Consider the following 22,114-nt stretch of genomic DNA (forward strand, 5'->3'; position numbering starts at 1 on the left):
GGAGGACAATCAGGCGCTCCCCTTTACCAGGGGGGATCTTGCGCTGTGGCTCTCTGGTATCTGGGTGAAACCGTTGGTAAGCCGCTGTGTGGCAGGCGTTAACACAGGTTTTGTCCAAATAGACATGCTCATAGCCTTCTTCTCGTTTCTTTTTATTAGTGCGCAAATAATTGATACACAAACGAATGATATTTGGTCGTTCACACATTGCTAGTTTCGAGCCTTTCGTTTTTTTGTACTGATATCCAAATTTGGAAAGGAGTTTACAAATGGTCCATTTGGAAATATCCAAGTCATGCTCTGTAAGGAGAATTTGTTTTAGTTTTCGTGTTGAAAAAAATTCATTTTCTCATGTTAACCGCCGAATCACATCCCTGACAACTTTCTTATCAAAGGAATCTAACTTTAATTTCCTATCCTGTTTTAAGATGCCCCCTAAGGGATATGTGCAGGGGAGCATGTGTTTTTATGAGAGTTCAAAATCTTAACTACGGTTTGTTTGGGAAGCAGACGCATGAATTGTTCTTTTCATGTACTTTGAAATGTCAAAGGGCGAACGTCTTTCACTTTCAGCCTTAAAGTATTCAAATATTTTAACAACGAAACCTTTCGCATCAGCGGAAAGATGCTTGCGCTAAGACATCATGAAATCTAATGCTAACACCGTATTGGTGTGTGTGTGATTCCCGTGCAACCTTTCGAGTTGAGTTGATTGGTTCAACTGTGTCATATGGCCCTGTGACGCAGGGTAGCATTATGCAGATGGCTGTTACAATGAATGCTCGTTCCACCCGTGACAAACGGGTCTGGTTGTTGATGAAATATAGTGATAACTAAATAGACAGATTTTTTATTCATGCACTGATTGTCTTTAAATGTAATATCCAGTTATGTATGACTGTTTAATAATCTCATACCAACTTTGACTGGAGTAGGTCCAACAGTTTTTTCAGATATTGTAGTAAACGTCGGTACCTTAAATTAACTTCCAGACTATACATGTAACTTCTTCAGCTGCATCTCAGGATAAAACAACCCTAACCTTCATGATACGATCTAATAATAGCATTACAGAAACCCAACATAATGTGCTTTGTTCACTCAGAAAAAACCACACCACCAAGAATGAATGCGGTCTTCTCACACAAGAAAGGGTTGCAAGATACTTTGACTTGCACAACTGGTTGTGGACAGTTGACAGTGAAGACTACAGTTGAAATTCTGACGATTTTTCTGATGAGAAGACAGCCAAAATACAGGACCTACGGCTGTGATGTAGTGGTCTTCAGAAGATTTAGTGCCATAGCAGCAGCCATCCATCCTACCCTTGTTTTCACAGAATACTTCTTTGAATAGTATCAACAAAGAACACATTCAGAAATAACTATGTCCAAGGGATCTTAAAACTAGTTTATTACGCAGCACTAAAACTTTCAGCATAATTCTTTTTCAAGTACTCACCTTGAGTACCCACAAGGAATGAGTCTTTAGCCTAATCTGACCAACTTACCAAAGCTGTTTGAAGAAGCGCTGATGTGCAGACCAGAACTGTGACCACAGTCTCTTGTTGACATTGCCTGTGCGAAGTAATGCACTTTCAAGAGCCTTGCGTAGTTCATTCCTGAAAACAATTTTAACAATATTACTCAAAACAATAAAGCCTTAAAGGGGAACTAATCTCTGGCTACTGCTCGGCTGTCTAACACTACCTGCTAGGGCCAACTAGCTGCTGTGAGTCGATTTGCTCGCTAACTCAACTAAGGGTGACAAGAGACTGGGCTACCATTTGTAAGGACAGTGTTAATAAAGGCAATATCTATTTGCATTTCTGAACACTGATTGGTTACCCTTCATCTATAAACATTTTGATTTTACAAAGCAAACATGTTGATTAATTTCTTCAACCTAAACAACCAGACAAATTGAACGGTGGAAGCTCATCCTATGTCCTTATTTGGAAATACCCATGTTTTGATATATAGTTTAATATATTAGTTTAATGAAAAAAATATCCCCGCTGTGAAAGCATTTCTGGTTGCATGGATTCTACTGAGATTGATTTGGATCCTTTTTCTGTCTTGCATATAGCTTGATACCTATAATATTAAAAATAAATATATGGCTTTTAATGAATCCCTATTTTGCCATTGTATATGCACAATTACTCCTCTCTTGTCATCCATGTTTCATATATACTGTAAATATTGAAATTATTGTGACTCTGAATTAAATGCAAAAATGCGAGAGGTCTTTGTTTGTGTTAATGAAACTTCGCATCTTTGTCTCAAAAATGACCATCAACAATAAGACAGACTCACTGCACACTTTGGATAGCTGAAATACTTGATTATAAACACAAACATGTTTACTGAGCAGCAGTTGTAAAAAGTATATAACAATGTCATTTAAAGAATAGGAATTACACAATGGGCATCCGGTGAGTTATCACTGCTGGGGTCAAGAGTTCTACCCATTCGTGTCAAACTAGGCATCATTGACCACACCAGTAGTTAAGAGAGATGACACCGTCAAAGGTCGACACTAACAAATGAGCATCGAAAGGCTATATCAGATTCTTAAATTTGTCTTTTCATCTTCTCCGAATATCATTCAGTGAACTGTTGTTGGTTCAATTATTTTATTGCCTTTGAACTTCCTTAATAATGGCAGTCAACATAGTAAACATATAAATTGTGTGTTGTTTTTAGGAAAACACTGTTTATTGTTTTTTACGGAAGTGCTCTACTCAGCACTATTAAGCGGTGATATTTGTGTTTGAATGGATTAAGGATACGTTGGATTAAGGTAAGGATATGTATTATTCCACTGGGGATGGGGTGGGGGGAGTCCCTTTGATTTTGAGTTACATTTTTTTAATTATTAATTTGGAGATGTGTTAATTTCAAGATTTACAGAATATATGGAAAACCCTACACCTGTGTATTTGTCATCATTCACTTGATGCTCAGTTAATGAATTTATTACAGGTATAATAAGTGGTAGCACAACTCAGATTACCTGACAAAGCCCCGATTGGCCTTTCTTTTGGTCTAGGAAAGTTTTTCAATCTAAGACTGGGTCATAAATCCAGCTCTGAAGGGGGTGAAATGCAATATGCATGTGACAGTGCAGCAAAAAGAGGAATGATCACTTGAGTTACCAAAAATCACCCAGCGAAGGATTAACCTGAATATATTGACTGATTAATCACTGTTTTGTTGTACAGTGGAATTAAAGCAGATGGAATACACCCATATCTGGGCGTGAAGTGCCATTGTAAAAACAACATATTGTGTTCCAAAAATTAGCCCATAATACATTGTTTGGTTGCTCATTGTTATCTAACTCTATGGACATTTTTAAAGAACCGTGGATATCTTGAACATAGTTATCATGTGCGCCATCTAAGGTGACCAATGAGACTTGACACCCATGTGAAAACACCTGAAACAAACTTGCATGATCAGTTGAGTTCAGATGGGCCTTCAAGCTATTCCCAAAATGATGGACTAAACTTTGAAGGTATAGATGCTCCTACACCACTCTCGCAAATTATGATAAGGTGTAAAAGCAAAATAATTTAGCTATATATGTTTGGGGGCATTCTAAGTGAACTGTTGTAAACAAGGTAAGCTCTGCCCCAGAAAATATTCCTAGAATAACTTTATTTCTGGTTGAAAAAGATGGTAAATATCATTTCATGTGGATAAAGAGTTTAAACAGGTGATTATACAATCAATCAAACCATAAGGAAAAGAAATAATTCTGCGAAAGATGTCTGCATGGGTACAGCAGACAAGATCGTTTAAAAGCACATAAAGAAGACTGCAGAGGTGTTGGGCAGACTATCTGGATGGATATATGCCTAAAGAGGATAAAAATATATTAAAATTTGAACATTATTGTAATCAAATACCAGCACCTTTCATAATTTATGCTGACTTTGAAGCACTTATAAAACGGATAGAAAATACCGAACACAATACTGAATGTAGTTGTACAAACAAAACCCAAGAACATACTTCTTGTGGGTTTGGATATATAGTTGTGAGGTATGACGCAAAAACAAATGCACCTGTGATTTACAGGTTTTGATGCAGCGGAAAAGTTCCGAGAATTATTGGGGAAAATTTGTCACATAAGAAACCCATGTGTATGACAAAGGATGATTGGAGGGGCTATAAGAAGTTGCCATGTTTGTAATACTGGTACATAAACTATTAGATTCTTACAAAGGCACGTGACATTGAATAAGTTTCTTTGTACAGCTTCAGATGTATGGGATATTGTTCATTCATGCGGATTATATAAAATATTAGATTGTTACAGAGGCACGTGACATTGAACAAGTTTCTTTGTACAGCTTCAGATGTATGGGATATTGTTCCTTCATGCGGATTATATAAAATATAAGATTGTTACATAGGCACGTGACATCGAACAAGTTTCTTTGTACAGCTTCAGATGTATGGGATATTGTTCCTTCATGCGGATTATATAAAATATTAGATTGTTACAGAGGCACGTGACATTGAACAAGTTTCTTTGTACAGCTTCAGATGTATGGGATATTGTTCCTTCATGCGGATTTTATAAAATATAAGATTGTTACATAGGCACGTGACATCGAACAAGTTTCTTTGTACAGCTTCAGATGTATGGGATATTGTTCCTTCATGCGGATTATATAAAATATTAGATTGTTACAAAGACAAGTGACATTGAATAAGTTTCTTTGTACAGCTTCAGATGTATGGGATATTGTTCCTTCATGCGGATTTTATAAAATATAAGATTGTTACATAGGCACGTGACATCGAACAAGTTTCTTTGTACAGCTTCAGATGTATGGGATATTGTTCCTTCATGCGGATTATATAAAATATTAGATTGTTACAAAGACAAGTGACATTGAATAAGTTTCTTTGTACAGCTTCAGATGTATGGGATATTGTTCCTTCATGCGGATTATATAAAATAAGTAGTATAGGTAATGGGGATTCTGCCGCAACCCCACTGGAGCCAGATTTATATACCTATTCCACTACTACAGAGGGAATTTTTTATGCGTAAACGATGATGCGATTCAACGATCGTGATGAGATTAAGTTAAATTGGCTCTAGCTCACCACTACCTGGAGCCAATCAATGATTCCACAGAGGGACTTTTTAGCACAAAAACGATGATGAGACTAAACTAAATTGTAATGAAAATATTCTCTATTATTTTTACTCATACGCATACCATTATTTTGAACAAAGTAATATTCAACATTTTTACTAAGTTCTTCGTTCATTTTACTAGGAAACCTGACTATATACTCTTTTTCGAAATTGGAAAGAAACAATTGATGGCCGTATTTGGTTGGTTTGACATCACTGATATAATACATACCCTGTGGTAATTCTCGCCATTTGATAATTTTGTCCTGGAGCATAAATGTTGTTGACATTATTATATACTTATGTAAGCATTCGTCTAAATTATTGTAGTGTGATCCAACGTGATCAAGCAATCTATTTTTAATCTCCAACCAGTTCTTTGGTTTTGGCACGGAATAATTGAGGCGCTTGTTGTCTCCCCTGTTCTATGAACTTTTTTTCTCGGCTTTGCTAATACCACTGGTTTTACGAGAATTAGATCGAATCTCCTGCTTCATTGCCTTGTATTTGGTGGGTTCTGACAGCACTAAACGAAACTCCTCCTCGGATATCTTACAATCAGCCATTGCTGTTGAAATATGGTCCTTAATGCTGTTCAACTTTGCTTCGGCGAGAATCCTAATATTATCATGTTTTAATGCTTTCTTTTGCAACTTACGAGAAATAAATTTTATCGCTATTCCTGCCAATCCTGAGACTCCGGCGGCTATTTCCATGCCAAGTACGATAAACCAACACCGGCTACACCGAGTCCTAAGCCAGCTGTTACAAGTGCAGTGTCAACTCCGTCGAGAGCATTCACAGATCTACGATAATTTTTATACAATCCAAGTCTCATCTCCCTCTCCTTCTCTATTCGATGTTTTATGTCGCTTATTTGATGTAATCAAAATCCATCAACATTATCCATCTTTTCAGATGCTTCATCGAGCGCCGGATATAAACTCACAATGTTTATTATTATATCATATAATAGTCTTTAATTGGTCTTGCTTCAATGTTTTGAGAGTATACATCAACCTTATTAAATGTATATTATACGGCATAAATATCTTAGTAAGAGAAATGCTATCACCTTTCATAATTTGGACCCCCTCAAGGGTTGCAACGGGTGATGCTCCTACATAAATAATACTACAACGTCGACGTTGGTCTTGCTTGAGCCATTTAATTGATAGACCTGGAAATATCTCGAAGGCATCTTCTGATGCATCCCCAAACAAGACTTCAATAATAATTGTAGAAAGAGCAGGTATATCCTTTCAAGTTATCTTTAATATCATTGAATTCAGTAACCAAATTTAAACTAACATTTCTTTATGCTGAACGACTCGATAACATATGGCCTGGGTTTTCTGGCAGGGGAGAGACTAACACACTTTTTCGTTTTGATGGGATATAAGCCCCGAGTACGATCCCACCTATTTATTATCTTAGTTAAATGATGTCCCTTACCCATCATCACATACGGTGGGGTAATGACGATATTCAGTAGCCACTCAATTTTTGCTTCGATCATAGTCCATTTATTATCATTGTTGAGAGTAAGATTGTATGAAGTGAGCACTTAAATCTCCTAGATTAACTGGGAATGCAACTTCTTTCCACTTGTATACATTATCTTGTAAGTGTAAAGCGTATAACTTACCATCGGTACCCGGTTTACCGAATCCTTCTGTGTCTCAAAGATCGGAAAGCGCAATTGTATTACATTGTCTAAGGATATGCGTTCCAGGGCCTGATGAATCAACCATTATTTATAATATGGAGTGTTACACTCAAGTATCCTGTATGTACAGGTTGATGTTCTAAATCTAATACAGAAATTTTGAGGTCTGAAATAATACCCCGCTTTAATTTTTTATATTGTAATGATGAGAAAGATTCCGTTCTACCGCTATTGTATTTTTCATCTTTGACTGGAATAGCTCTAAGCATAGTTGAAGGACTTTCGAGTTGAATATTATCCGTTGTACTGATCTGATCAAGATGGATGCACAACTCTTTATAGGGAACTAAATCAGGTGATTTAACTCCATGCCGTGTTTCATTGGGTTGTATTAATGGGTTTCTCCTGTGTTCTTTTTAAGAAATATTTGCTTTTCTCCAGCGATTAAAATCAACATTCCATTCGACTCATTTTGTGTGAGACTCCATATAGCTCTCAGCAGAGGTGAAGGACTTTCGAGTTGAATATTATCCGTTGTACTGATCTGATCAAGATGGATGCACAACTCTTTATAGGGATTTAAATCGGGCAATTTAATTCCATGCACTGTTTTGTTGGGTATTTATATTACTCCTCCTCTTACAAATCCAAGTGTAGCTGCTATGCCACGGGAAAGAAGTATTTCATCTTCTCCAGCGATTAAAATCAGCATCCCATTCGACTCATTTTGTGTGAGACTCCATTAGGCTTAAAAATTTCATCATTGAGTGAGCATACGCTGTAATACCCATCAGGTATAATAATGTTTTTGCCTTTTATATTGTCATTATCAATAAGTATTACCTGATTATTATATCACGCAGCACCTATATTGATCCACCGCGGGTAATATGTTACCTTGCAGATAGCGACTTCAAGTTGACCATCCGAGTTATCGATAGTATGAAGCAGTCGAATAGACTGGCTATTTGTTATTCCTAGGAGTGTAACATACATATTAAATATACAATGATACTATATCATAACTTAAATATGAAATCAACTTACATTACTAATCAGTTGATTTTAGTAAGTGCCTCTGGTGCTAATTTCTTTGTTAAATTCTCTGATATCTTAAAAAAATACAGGGTCACGGCAACTAGCGATAAAATGGTACATGATTGGTTCCACAATCCAATGCAATTTTGGCAGAACCAGTTAAACTTTGCCATATGGTGTGCAACAACAGGATGTGGTGTATCTCTTTATGCCCCAGGATTTGAACTTAATGAGTCTGTTTTATCATTTCACGTGTACTATCAGATTAGACGTATACTTAAAGAAACTAGTGCTCCATTACCGCAGATCGAGCATGGAATTCCACAAATAATCCGTATGATAAGAGGGCCTTCGAACATATTTGTAATGAACTTAATGTTTCTACAAGTAAAGATTGGCGCATTAAAGGACTTAACCATGGTCTAGGTGTTCCATACAGTGGACAAAGAACTGTTAGAGAAGAAAGTGATGATTTAGTTAAAAAAACTCATCAACCATTCAATCCATTTAAGTTGTTACAGAAAAACAATCTTTTTGTAAGAATGCATAATCTTTATCATGGCTGGGAACTTTCGAGTAACGATTGGAGAGGAGATCTTATGAGTTTTAAGGGTGGTTTAGCTTATATTGTTACAAAATTTGTGCAACTAAACAATACCGCAAATGATTGGAATGAATTTCTTAATGATGAAACAGAAAATAATTTTACTAACCCAGGAGTTGTAAGAGTTAATGAATCAATAAGAACTTATGTATGGGCAATTCTTGGTGCACAATCGCAAACACGAACGGGAATAATTGTTTCTGGGACGGCGCTCAATGCGCAAAAACAGTTTGTCGCAAACGTAGAGGATGCTTTTAATTCATCCATTGACATACCATCTTCTATAAAGCGTTATCAAGATGTATTACAGTACGCTCAATCCAAAGTAGACTACGTTTATGCGCCGGGACTATATATGTCCACGAGTAATATGGAACTTAAGATCGGTCAAGTGATCGGTTATAATGATAAAATTGTTATTGCTTCCGATCAACAAAAACCAGGTATAAATTCAGATATTAATACCGAATTAATAACGCAAACAAACACAGGCGAAAAGTATAGTCAAGCCACAGATATCTACTGACGCTTCTACTAACACATCTACTGACGCACAACCACAAGTGTCACCACATATTGCTGCTAAAAATCAACAACATATCGATGCTTCTCCTAATGCTTTTAAATGCTTTTTTATCCACTCTTTTACACCATTTTTATAACTAGGTGGTGTGCCACCTCCTGTACCACCGGTTAATGCGAGAGTCAAAGTCGATATAATAAAACCCAATGCGGTTAAAATACTGGCAATGGTTATCACCTGTTCTCTGAACAATGTTTTAATTTTATCGGCCAGTGCAGTATTATCATTGAGGACTTGATCGATAGTTTCTCGAATTCAACTGATTTGTGAACGAAGTGCCTTTCTATTACTGGAAGACGCTCCGATCTTTCGTCTTCTAAGTTACAAAATCTTTCAGCAACGCGGCGTCTACTGAATTCATCGCCCGCCTGTTCAAGTTTTGTTTTCTCATAAGCTATATGCTTGTCGAGGTCGGATAGCTTGGCTATATTATTGATGAGTTCTCCACGCATTGTTTGCATTGACTTGTCAAGGCCTCGTAATTCCCTAATACTGAACTCCGAGGATGGTGATACCTGTAACGTGGAATTATCGTAGTAGGTATCCAAGATTTCTCCAAATCCGTCCGAGGCCAGCTTCGAGCTTTCTTCCAAATGATCTTTATCTATGTTACCGAGTTTAGTACGCACAGTCTGAAGAACCTTAGTAGTATTCGCAGAAATTTTTTCTAGTGTGTAGTCTACAAAACCTAACTCATTACGAACAGTGTTGATGCCGTATTTACTGGCTATTGTAGACAAGGCTAGGGGCTTACGAGTACGAGATTCATAAGATCAATATCCGGAGAGCCACGCAGTCCCAATATTCCTTTACTATCTATTGTAAACTTTGAATAGTCACGACCAATAGGACTATCTTTTAAGGCATCGTAATAATCATTAACGGTTGATTGGAAAGTACATCGTTGAGATTCATAAAGCTAGTTTCATCAGTACCCTCTTCGATTGTACTCGGATTATCAAAGTTATCTAGATTAAAATCATCCATTTTTATATTAAACATAAGGTTACATAATTTCAATATAACAATGTCTTTGCAATACGGATGCAAGTTAAACCCCCATGTAGACTTCGGGATCCATTAGGGGTCAAAGCAATTCGCCAGTCTGTAACTAGAACTAATAACCCGAGTACCATTGATCAGAATCAAACACTTCTGGTTCGCTTTCCTAATCTCGGAGCACACAATGTGTTAGTTCCAGGAACTACATGTACCCGACTATCATTTACAATTATTTTAAATTCTGCCATGTTAACAGGGAGCTCGTTCAGAACATAGGTCGTGCGTTTGTTAAGAAAATCACGATTAAAATTAGCGGCAATGAAGTTTTGAGTATTGACGACAGAGATGTATACTTCTGTTACATGGATCTCTGGAGAACGACTAAAGAACGGGAAAACTTACAGTACCAAGGTATTTGTAATCAGAACGCATTGAGACTGCGTGTAGATGCTTCTACTGGTGATAGTACCGTCGTAGAAGATAAGGCTGTTGCTGATGCATTAGTTAACCGATTCTATATTCCGCTTGACTTTGAATTACTAGATAGTCACATTCCCTTCTATCAAGCATTCCTAGGCGATAGGTTAGAATAAGAACTCACTTTTAATGACTACAGCAGAGTAATCTAAGTCACTGGGGATGAAACGGCTAGCTATTCTATTGACAATATCTCACTGGAGTACGATATGATAACAGATCCTGAATGAGCCAGACAAATTCGTAACCAGTATACCGGAAGTTTAGCCATTTTGTACGATCGCGTGCTTTGACACCGAAAGATCACCAGGAATGAACTCCGTTCCTGTATCCGCAGCCCCAATTCAAGGCGGAGGATAACACATCTGAATCCTTACAGGTTGCTAGAAATGATCTCAGTGAATCAGATTCCCACACCTTGTGTTGTCTAAACAAGAGGACGTTTAATTAATTGACTTGTGTTCGTTCACTTAGAATAAATTTTGGTTGGCATATATAGTGTTATTTGGTCAACTCAATTGCTGGGCTAGCTGTGCCACTCATACCCTATGGAAACCTTTAACATTCAGGTCTTCTGGAGTTTTGCTTTCTTAGCACTGAAAAGTCAAGCATTTCAAAGCGACAATTCACTGAAAATATACCCCAATCTCAGAAAAGCAATTTCGGCTGACTGTCATATTTGAGCTATCATTACTTACATTTAGTACTAACTACTAAATGACTTTATCGCGCGTATCCAAACCATGGGCTAATTACGTCTGTAACCCAATCACCCCTCGTAACTCAATCACCCCGGGTCACCACTCGGCACCGTGCCCGGGGAATAATCCCGCCCAAGCATCATCCCGCCCTTTGTTAGTCCGTCATTCGCGAACAGCTCTTCCCCAAGTACACACGTGTGTCACTGTATCTAATCGCTTTCGCTTTGTACGTTTCCTTTGTACCCAGTCGCGACCGTTTCACCGATTACGCTTTGAATACCATCTATTTCAGCACTCGCCGTATCGCATTTATTTCGTTCTACTCCCGAACGTCACCCTCGAGACAATTTTACGCTTGTGGAATACCAACTCACCACCTCGACCTTTCGTGATGCCTCCCAAGAGAAGAGCAGCCGTCAACCACAAGCTTGTGAGGGGAGCCAAGCAGGCCAGGACAACCAGAATACAAACCCCGGGAGTACACATTGTACAGGAGGCAACAGCTGATGGTGAGTCTGCCAATTACAGAAATATCGAAGGTGGCAACAGAATTAACGTACAATTGGCGCAGCTTGTAAATGCCGCGCAGGCTGCCAACTCGGCCACCCAGGTAAACGAGCAACTGGAAAAAATACTCCAGCTGCTGGAACATTCAGCGCTCGGCCCGGTTAGCGCAAACCAACAGGTAAGGCTTGGTTTTAGTTCTCCCGCCATTTCGCCCAACATAGGGAGAATCCCCGATGCTCACGAGGCCGACGGTGACGCGGCTTGGCCAGCCAATCACATCGCAGGATACGGGGATTCCCTTTCCTTCCGTGAGGACGGAATAGACGCGCACGTCAAACAACTGGTGAGGGAAAAAAGTAGTCGTATGTCGACCTCGGCACAATCCTACCAATTACCGAGGGAAGTCACGAGGACGGTACGATTACCATGGCGTACGACTCCTCAGGTAAGGTAATTTTTAAACCAATAAAGCAGCAACCAAAGCGCCTGTCCCTGGCAAGCTGGACTTCAGCTTTCCACATTTTCATGTGTATATATGTTAGTAGGCACTCCGAGGTCCGCACAACCCAGGGGTTGCTGTCCTACATGGAAACCATAAGAATGGCGGCACTTCGATTCGGGGGGGATGCCTGGTCAACCTACGACCAACAATTCCGACACAGAATGTCAAGGGACCCCTCACGACGCTGGGACAACATCGACGGGGAGTTGTGGCTGAAGTACATGGTAACACAGCCGGTACTACAACCAGAATCAGGCGGACAGGGCGCAATGACACGCGTACAGGGGGACATCGCCAGTCAGGTATGCTGGGATTTCAATAAATTTGGCTGTAGCAGCGTCAACTGTAAGTACACTCACAAATGCGGTAGGTGTGGCAAACATTCCCATAGCTCTAGGACCTGCTTTCGAGGGAATGGGGTCCAACCGACCCCATACAGGCCCAATGGTTTAACGGCGCATGGCCACCCCAGTGGGTGACGGATGGAACTACATGGGACTTGACGCTCCTGGAGCTGTTCCCCATCACACTGGCCATCCAAATCTGGGGCAAGCAACTCGCAAACAAAAAGGTCCTCTTTTACTACGACAACCAAGCCGTCGTAACAATAATCAACAAGCAGTCAACCAAGGCCCCCAGAGTGATGAGCCTACTCCGTCGCCTAATCCTGCAGTGCCTCCGATATAATATTATGTTTAAGGCAAAGTATGTATGTTCCACTGCTAACACTATTGCCGATGCTCTCTCAAGGTTTCAGCTCAAACGCTTCCGAGAGGCAGCACCAGCCGCGGACCAGAACCCCACACCTATCCCGTGCAACATATGGCTGATCTGAGGCAGGAAGCCGGCAGACTCCTACAACAATCTCTGTCTACTAATACATGGGCCACTTACCAAACGGGCATCAATGCCTTGCACCAGTTCCGGTCCACACACCAGCTACAAGAGGTGTGGCCAGTCCCGCTGGATCAGGTGGTAAAATTTATTGCTTATCTGTCAGTCACTCACCACTCCCCTAACACAGTCAAGACTTACATTGCAGCACTGTCTTCACACCACAAATTCCAAGGGCTCACCGACTGTACAAACCATTTCCTGGTAGGCAAGATTTTAACCGGCTTGCACAAATCAGCGGGCCGACCAGACACCAGAAAACCGATCACTGCAGATCTGCTGCAGGTAGTAACCAATAATCTGCCTCACGTATGCTCATCAGCATAGGAAGCCAGGCTGTTCAAGGCAGTCTACTGCACAGCCTTCTTCGGTTTCTTTAGGGTTAGCGAACTGGTCCAAACTGGACCCTCAAAAACAGGTTGCGCCATCCAGAATTTAAGCTTCTCGGGCAACCCACAGCAGCTTTCAATCCATTTACCACACTCAAAGTCTGATCAGTACAGGATGGGGACAACAGTTACAATGTCATCTATACCAGGTAATCCGCTATGTCCGGTAGTCGCCATCAAGCACTACCTGGAGGCGCGCCCCTCTGGCCCACAACATGCATTCGTTCACTTTGACCATTCCCCTGTTACAAGGTACCAATTCCAGGCACTCCTAAAAAAGGCCTTAGCACACAGCAACATAAACACGGCCTGCTATTCTTCGCACTCCTTCCGCATTGGGGCAGCCACATCAGCAGCCATGAACGGGGTGCCCGAACACCTCATACAACAATACAGCAGGTGGAAATCAGATTGCTACAATGCTTACATACGCTTACCAACAAATTCAATGTTGCACAATTAATTCAAATAGTCTTTCACGGTACTTACTACACTTCTTATTGTTAACAGTTTGGATGGTGGGATCCAGCTACATGGCCAGGGCACGGCAGTACTTGCTCCTGAAGGGCACCAGTCCGAACCAACCGAGGATGCTATGGCTGGCACGAGGGGGGATGAGGTGGAAGGAGCTGGACACCATTCTGGATGCACAGGTCAAGGCGTCACGGCGCAGCCCCAGAGCCCTCATCATTCACCTTGGCTCCAACGACCTGTGCTCGGTCAAGGGCAGCCAACTCTACCTTGACATGGTGGCATCAATCCTTCGGATACAACTCCAGCTTCCTGACACCAAGATCATCGTATCCTCAATGCTGCCCAGGCGCTACTGGCACGATGCCAGGGACCCACTAAAGATCGAGGGGATGCGGAAGAATATCAACCGCCAACTGGCCAACCGAGTCAAAGAGCTCGGCGGTACAATGGTGCCACATCCCCAGATCCTGGCATCAGACAAGACATGGTACGCCTGGGAGGGCGTCCACCTCAGTGACAAAGGACTGTGTGTGTTTACGGACAATTTATTGCATGCTCTGGCGCTTGTTTTGCGCCAGTAAGGATATTATCTCCACAGGTTAGTGTTTCCTTTCAGTACATAGGCAAGCCCGGCAACAATGCTATCTCCGCGTATCGCGTGGCCGTGGGTGTGGGGTAGCACTCTGGTGCTTTGTGGCGGGGTTCTTGTGGGCTACACTGCTAGTAACAAATTAACTTGCTTCCAAATTAATACTCGTGCTTAAGGCTACCTGCTTTTCAGCGGGAACCTTTCCGGGGTTACCTGCTTCTCAGTGGGAACCTTGTCTTTCCCGACTTTTCAGCCGGGGAATCGTAAAATAACATACGTTGGGGCAAACAATTGCCACGTACATGGGCCCGGCGGCGGAAGTCGTCTTGTCAAGCGGTAGCTGACAGTTGGGTCCGCGGCGGGAGCCGCACAATGGTTTTGCTAATGGGGCCGGGCAGTGGGATCTGCTTAGGCCAGCAGCGTGGAGCTGCTTTTGGCAGCGTGGGAGTTGCCAAGCAATGGTAGCGGTTAAATATGCTACAGTGGGGGCCGGACAGCGGTTGCAGTCTCAGGCCAGCAGCGCTAGCTGCAATTGCCATTGGCCACGCGCGTGGCCATGGCAACGGTAGCATTTTGGTATACACAATTAGCAGCTAAGTAGCCCACTAGTACCTGCACACCCTCGGCCATTTAACCCAATCTCATCTTCTGTTTTTATTATAGGCACGGGCATCCCCGGCTCGGTGGCCCGTGCCTCTCCTTGGCATATCGCGGGATAATGGTGCTGTTAGGGATCATCATAAAGTCCTCTGGAGCCAAATATTGTCTATGTCCACTTCAAACAATATGTACCTACCAAACATGTGCTGCTGCGTCATACATCTTCTTGTGCTCCTTGCTTAACTCTGACTGGACTGTCACAAACTGAAACATAAAAAAAATATGAGTATCACAAGACTGTCTGATGTGTAGCCTCCATGTTTTGTTTGTTTGTTGTTTAACACTGCTCTCAGCAATATGACGGCAGTCTGTAAATAATCAATGTGTCACAAGACGGTCTGATGTGTAGAATACATTTATGTCACAGGACTGTCTGTGTAGCCTGCATGTGTGTTACAAGACTGTCTGTGTAGCCTGCATGTGTGTTACAAGATTGTCTGTGTAGCCTGCATGTGTGTCACAAGACTGTCTGTGTAGCCTGCATGTGTGTCACAAGATTGTCTGTGCAGCCTGCATGTGTGTCACAAGATTATGTGTGTAGCCTACATGTGTGTCACAAGACTGTCTGTGCAGCCTGCATGTGTGTCACAAGACTGTCTGTGTAGCCTGCATGTGTGTCACAAGACTGTCTGTGTAGCCTGCATGTGTGTCACAAGATTATGTGTGTAGCCTGCATGTGTCACAAGATTATGTGTGTAGCCTGCATGTGTGTCACAAGATTATGTGTGTAGCCTGCATGTGTGTCACAAGATTATGTGTGTAGCCTACATGTGTGTCACAAGACTGTCTGTGTAGCCTACATGTGTGTCACAAGATTATGTGTGTAGCCTACATGTGTATCACAAGACTGTCAGTGTAGCCTGCATGTGTGTCACAAGATTATGTGTGTCACAAGATTATGTGTGTAGCCTACATGTGTCACAAGATTATGTGTGTAGCCTACATGTGTGTCACAAGACTATGTGTGTAGCCTGCATGTGTGTCACAAGACTGTCTGTGTAGCCTACATGTGTGTCACAAGACTGTCTGTGTAGCCTACATGTGTGTCACAAGACTGTCTGTGTAGCCTGCATGTGTGTCACAAGTTTATGTGTGTAGCCTACATGTGTGTCACAAGGCTGTCTGTGTAGCCTGCATGTGTGTCACAAGATTGTCTGTGTAGCCTGCATGTGTGTCACAAGATTATGTGTGTAGCCTACATGTGTGTCACAGGACTGTCTGTGTAGCCTGCATGTGTGTCACAAGACTGTCTGTGTGGCCTACATGTGTGTCACAAGACTGTGTGTAGCCTGACTGTATGTCACAAGACTGTCTGTGTAGCCTGCATGTGTGTCACAAGATTATGTGTGTAGCCTACATGTGTGTCACAAGACTGTCTGTGTAGCCTGCATGTGTGTCACAAGATTATGTGTGTAGCCTGCATGTGTGTCACAAGATTATGTGTGTAGCCTACATGTGTGTCACAAGACTGTCAGTGTAGCCTGCATGTGTGTCACAAGACTGTCTGTGTAGCCTGCATGTGTGTCACAAGATTGTCTGTGTAGCCTGCATGTGTGTCACAAGACAGTCTGTGTAGCCTGCATGTGTGTCACAAGATTATGTGTGTAGCCTACATGTGTGTCACAAGACTGTCTGTGTAGCCTGCATGTGTGTCACAAGATTATGTGTGTAGCCTGCATGTGTGTCACAAGATTATGTGTGTAGCCTACATGTGTGTCACAAGACTGTCTGTGTAGCCTGCATGTGTGTCACAAGATTATGTGTGTAGCCTACATGTGTGTCACAAGACTGTCTGTGTAGCCTGCATGTGTGTCACAAGATTATGTGTGTAGCCTGCATGTGTGTCACAAGACTGTCTGTGTGGCCTACATGTGTGTCACAAGACTATGTGTGTAGCCTGCATGTGTGTCACAAGACTGTCTGTGTAGCCTGCATGTGTGTCACAAGATTATGTGTGTAGCCTACATGTGTATCACAAGACTGTCAGTGTAGCCTGCATGTGTGTCACAAGACTGTCTGTGTAGCCTGCATGTGTGTCACAAGATTATGTGTGTAGCCTACATGTGTATCACAAGACTGTCAGTGTAGCCTGCATGTGTGTCACAAGACTGTCTGTGTAGCCTGCATGTGTGTCACAAGATTATGTGTGTAGCCTACATGTGTGTCACAAGACTGTCTGTGTAGCCTGCATGTGTGTCACAAGATTATGTGTGTAGCCTGCATGTGTGTCACAAGACTGTCTGTGTGGCCTACATGTGTGTCACAAGACTGTGTGTAGCCTGCATGTGTGTCACAAGACTGTCTGTGTAGCCTGCATGTGTGTCACAAGATTATGTGTGTAGCCTACATGTGTATCACAAGACTGTCAGTGTAGCCTGCATGTGTGTCACAAGACTGTCTGTGTAGCCTACATGTGTGTCACAAGACTGTCTGTGTAGCCTACATGTGTGTCACAAGACTATGTGTGTAGCCTACATGTGTGTCACAAGACTGTCTGTGTAGCCTGCATGTGTGTCACAAGATTATGTGTGTAGCCTACATGTGTGTCACAAGATTATGTGTGTAGCCTGCATGTGTGTCACAAGACTGTCTGTGTGGCCTACATGTGTGTCACAAGACTATGTGTGTAGCCTGAATGTGTGTCACAAGATTATGTGTGTAGCCTACATGTGTGTCACAAGATTATGTGTGTAGCCTACATGTGTATCACAAGACTGTCAGTGTAGCCTGCATGTGTGTCACAAGATTATGTGTGTAGCCTACATGTGTGTCACAAGACTATGTGTGTAGCCTACATGTGTGTCACAAGACTGTCTGTGTAGCCTACATGTGTGTCACAAGACTATGTGTGTAGCCTACATGTGTGTCACAAGACTGTCTGTGTAGCCTGCATGTGTCACAAGATTATGTGTGTAGCCTACATGTGTGTCACAAGACTGTCTGTGTAGCCTGCATGTGTGTCACAAGATTATGTGTGTAGCCTGCATGTGTGTCACAAGACTGTCTGTGTAGCCTGCATGTGTGTCACAAGACTATGTGTATAGCCTAAATGTGTGTCACAAGACTGTCTGTGTAGCCTACATGTGTCACAAGACTCTGTGTAGCCTACATGTGTGTCACAAGATTATGTGTGTAGCCTACATGTGTGTCACAAGATTATGTGTGTAGCCTAAATGTGTGTCACAAGACTGTCTGTGTAGCCTACATGTGTGTCACAAGACTGTCTGTGTAGCCTGCATGTGTGTCACAAGATTATGTGTGTAGCCTGCATGTGTGTTACAAGACTGTCTGGGTAGCCTGCATGTGTGTCACAAGACTGTCTGTGTAGCCTGCATGTGTGTCACAAGATTATGTGTGTAGCCTGCATGTGTGTCACAAGATTATGTGTGTAGCCTACATGTGTGTCACAAGATTATGTGTGTAGCCTACATGTGTGTCACAAGACTGTCTGTGTAGCCTGCATGTGTGTCACAAGATTATGTGTGTAGCCTGCATGTGTGTCACAAGACTGTCTGTGTAGCCTACATGTGTGTCACAAGACTGTCTGTGTAGCCTACATGTGTGTCACAAGATTATGTGTGTAGCCTGCATGTGTGTCACAAGACTGTCCAGTTGATGAGCCAAAATGGGTGTCTCACCTCTGCCTGTTTGAAGCTGAGGCCTCGTGACACGTACATTCCTGATGCCTTCATTTCCATAGCCAACATTTCAGCAACCCCTGGCCACACAAAATGCATGCTGATGATACCATTCAATCTTTTTGTCAAACATTATTTCATATTCTATTCTCAAAAACATTAGCCTTAAATGTTACACTGGTATTTTTATTTGGTCTTAAGGAAATACATCTGAACCTGGCCCATTACTAGCACCAACATACTACATACAACCAACATCTTACTTCTTTGAGTCTTAATTTAAAACATACTTTGAAATGCCACAAAAAAAATAGAATTTTTTAATTTCATGTGATGAATAAATCCAGTCTTGCAAAATTTTGTTATTTTACAGCACAAATTCAACAAAAAACATTCCCCATAATAAGGTTCTGGAACAGTTAAATGCAGTTTCTTTGAGACCAACAGAAATATTGAACACTCAATAGATGTCCGTCAATATGATCATAGTAGGAGGGATGGCCAAGGCCACATTCTGAGACACCTAATTTAACCAGCAGGTGTCCTTCATATTTTCATGGGGAATTACACCTGGCATACTACACTGACCAGACGAAGCACACATGCACTCCTACCTAAACCCTTCTTCTGAACTGATTCCATGAAATGTTCAAATGTTTTGAATGGTGCGCCATCTCCCCACAGTCCAAGTCTCTCCATAAATGCCTGAAATTAAGCCAAAGAAAACAGCATTATCACTATATATGCCCCCGCCATGCACGGGGCACATTGGAATTTTGTTTGTTCATATAGTAGTGAATAAAATTGAAGTTAATATTAGCTATAAAAACAAAGAGTCCTATCCTTGAAAAGAGAAAGGCACTGGGATGGCTTTTTGTCATGAGGAAATCTGGTTTTTGTACTTAGATAACCTTGCAAAGTTTAACTCATGTAACATCAATAGAAAATTTCCCATTGCAGACACTATGCACAAAATATAGAAAAATAACATGGATCAAGGGTCATAACTGTTAATGCACAAAATCTAAAAACATGTAGCAATGGATGTTACTCTGGAAAAACATAATTTATGGCACCTAGTTTTTAATCTTGATAAGTATTTCTTATATAAGCATGCAAAGTTTCATATGTAACTTCTGAAGTTTCTGAAAAAGTCGGTTCCCACTGCAGACACTGCAGGGGAGAAAAACATGTAGCAAGGGAAGTAACTCTGGAAAAACATAATTTATGGCACAAATGTTCAAACTGTCATCATAAGATAAGCTTGCAAACTTCCATTCATGTAACTATAGTACTTTCTGAGAACACTTGTCTCCATTGCACACACTATGCAGTAATAAAAATATATCAATCAAGGGCATTAACTGTGTACAAAAATAATTTACGGCCCCAATTTTCTAACTCGTTCTTGACAAGAATATTTTTTATATGCATGCAAACTTTCATTCATGCAACTTCAGTAGTTTCTGAAAAAATGTGTACCCATTTCATGCAGTATGCACTAAGTTGAAAAGCATGGAACAAGGGCCATAACTCTGTAAAAAATTAATTAACTTAACCAGTAACATCAGTTTTTGAGAAAATTTCTCCTTTGTGAAGCAGACGGACAACTCCGTTCCTTCATGGCAGGGGGTCAAAAACATTTAAAAGGATGAAAGTGACATTGGTGCTGGTGGTGTATTGTTACAGGAAGAATGACATTGATCATCCTGTTTGTTACTTTGTAAAGAAATTGGACAAGCACCAAAAGAATTGAGAAAGAGACCCAAGCCAAGATTTTGTCATTGCAACATTTTGAGGTTTATTTCGGAACAACAGTGTATTCCATTGGAGTGTTCACTAATCACAACTGCCGATGTTTCTTCACAAGATAAAGATCAAAACTTATGGAATAGTAAGGTGGAGTATGTCTTTGCAAGAGTTAAACTTTCTTCTCTTGAAGGAGAGTGTTTTGTGGCAGGATATATATATATTGTTTTAGGAAGTGTTGATTGTTAGCGAAAGCAAAATGAGTGAGGCTCTCATACAATATATATACCTACTACCTCCCTATATAAGAGCGAGATGAGGGCATTTCGAGGCCTTTTACAACCTGGGCCTATATTTTCGAAACGATGGTAGCCCTAAACTTGTAAATTTATCGTAAGGAAATTGTAGGCTATCATAGCCCAAAGATATCTTAAGATTGTCGTAAATCGAAGATAGCCCCATACCTGTCGTAAGTTTATTTATCTTCATCTAAGATGGCGGCATTCTTTTCCATAGATATTTTGCCAAACAATTAGTCTGCTTTACGTTCAAACGTTGACATTTCATTTTGTTAAACTATGTGATTCAAATTGACACTTCGAAAACACAAAGAACTCATCAAAGATTTCACGTAAAAAATGTTCTTAATCGAGACAGCGATCCACATAACTGTGGAGTTGATAGCTTACAATATATTTATATCCGAGTCCATGCTGAAGAAGTGTGAAACAACATACACTACTGCCTAGAAGTTCATTCCCCTTACACGCATGGGCAACGCGTTACGCAACCAGTGTGCATCAGGTTGGTCACTCGTGTGCACCCCGTTTGCCACTCATGTGCAACGCATGACACACTCATTAGAGGGGGAACAAACTTTTGACCAAATAAGACCCATGTTAAGCTGAACTTGGAGGTGGTAACAAGGAGAGAAAATTCTGTTATCCTGACGAAAAATGATCATACACATGTATTTGCTAATGTCTCCTTTCTTTATGTGATTTTGTGGGAATAACATGAATACTGTTGTGATTAAATAGATCTGTCTTGTTTTATACGACCATTCCTTCTAAATCCGATGGTGTTAAGAGAATACATGGTCCTGGAACATGTTATTGCCATTGAAATGCTTTTATTGTGATTTGACATTAACCGTCTGTAGTACGACTTTCAGTGATAATATGTATGAGGTTTGGCGGCGCATTGTTTTTATTGGACCCTAATTACTTTATGATGACTTGGACTCCTTATCTCAGCTCCATAGCCGTGAGGCTGGAAAAGAGCAGCATGTAATTAATGAGGGTGGGTTATATCATTGAGGATACACTTGAGGGAGAGAATACTAATTATCGTACTACAGGAAGAGACCTGTAGACGTAAGCGCGGGGTTGTGTTTTAGCTGGCCGTTCGATAATGGCCGCCAGGAGAAGTGAGCTTTGACTGCGTCATCTAAAATAAATAATAAGATACAGCAG

General features: G+C 41.2%; 2 protein-coding genes across 3 annotated transcripts in view; one reads left to right on the forward strand and one right to left on the reverse strand.

Annotated features, from left to right (window-relative positions):
• Positions 1 to 22,114, reverse strand: part of LOC124123232 (protein FORGETTER 1-like) — a 490,282-nt gene that overhangs the window by 266,516 nt on the left and 201,652 nt on the right. For both annotated transcript variants that reach the window (XM_048391344.1, XM_048391343.1), the window contains 4 exons: positions 19,505 to 19,595; positions 18,891 to 18,970; positions 15,389 to 15,456; positions 1,511 to 1,621 (listed from right to left, as the gene is read on the reverse strand). In XM_048391344.1, the coding sequence (XP_048247301.1) occupies positions 1,511 to 1,621; positions 15,389 to 15,456; positions 18,891 to 18,970; positions 19,505 to 19,595 (350 nt within the window). The remainder of the gene's footprint in view (positions 1 to 1,510; positions 1,622 to 15,388; positions 15,457 to 18,890; positions 18,971 to 19,504; positions 19,596 to 22,114) is intronic.
• Positions 12,722 to 14,823, forward strand: LOC125377551. The gene is made up of 2 exons (XM_048391345.1): positions 12,722 to 13,194; positions 14,040 to 14,823. Exons 1-2 carry the CDS (start codon positions 13,128 to 13,130, stop codon positions 14,582 to 14,584), a joined length of 612 nt encoding a protein of 203 aa, XP_048247302.1. The 5' UTR covers positions 12,722 to 13,127; the 3' UTR covers positions 14,585 to 14,823.

The sequence above is a fragment of the Haliotis rufescens genome, unplaced genomic scaffold (genome assembly GCF_023055435.1).
Source record: "Haliotis rufescens isolate VD_foot unplaced genomic scaffold, xgHalRufe1.0.p SCAF_9, whole genome shotgun sequence".
Lineage (NCBI taxonomy): Eukaryota > Metazoa > Mollusca > Gastropoda > Lepetellida > Haliotidae > Haliotis > Haliotis rufescens.

Excerpts from the sequence above, each read along its gene's own strand:
- LOC125377551 (XM_048391345.1), top strand. The coding sequence starts at position 13,128 with ATGGGCCACTTACCAAACGGGCATCAATGCCTTGCACCAGTTCCGGTC. Across the intron at positions 13,195-14,039 it reads CCACACACCAGCTACAAGAG|TTTGGATGGTGGGATCCAGC; the intron begins GTGTGGCCAGTC and ends TATTGTTAACAG.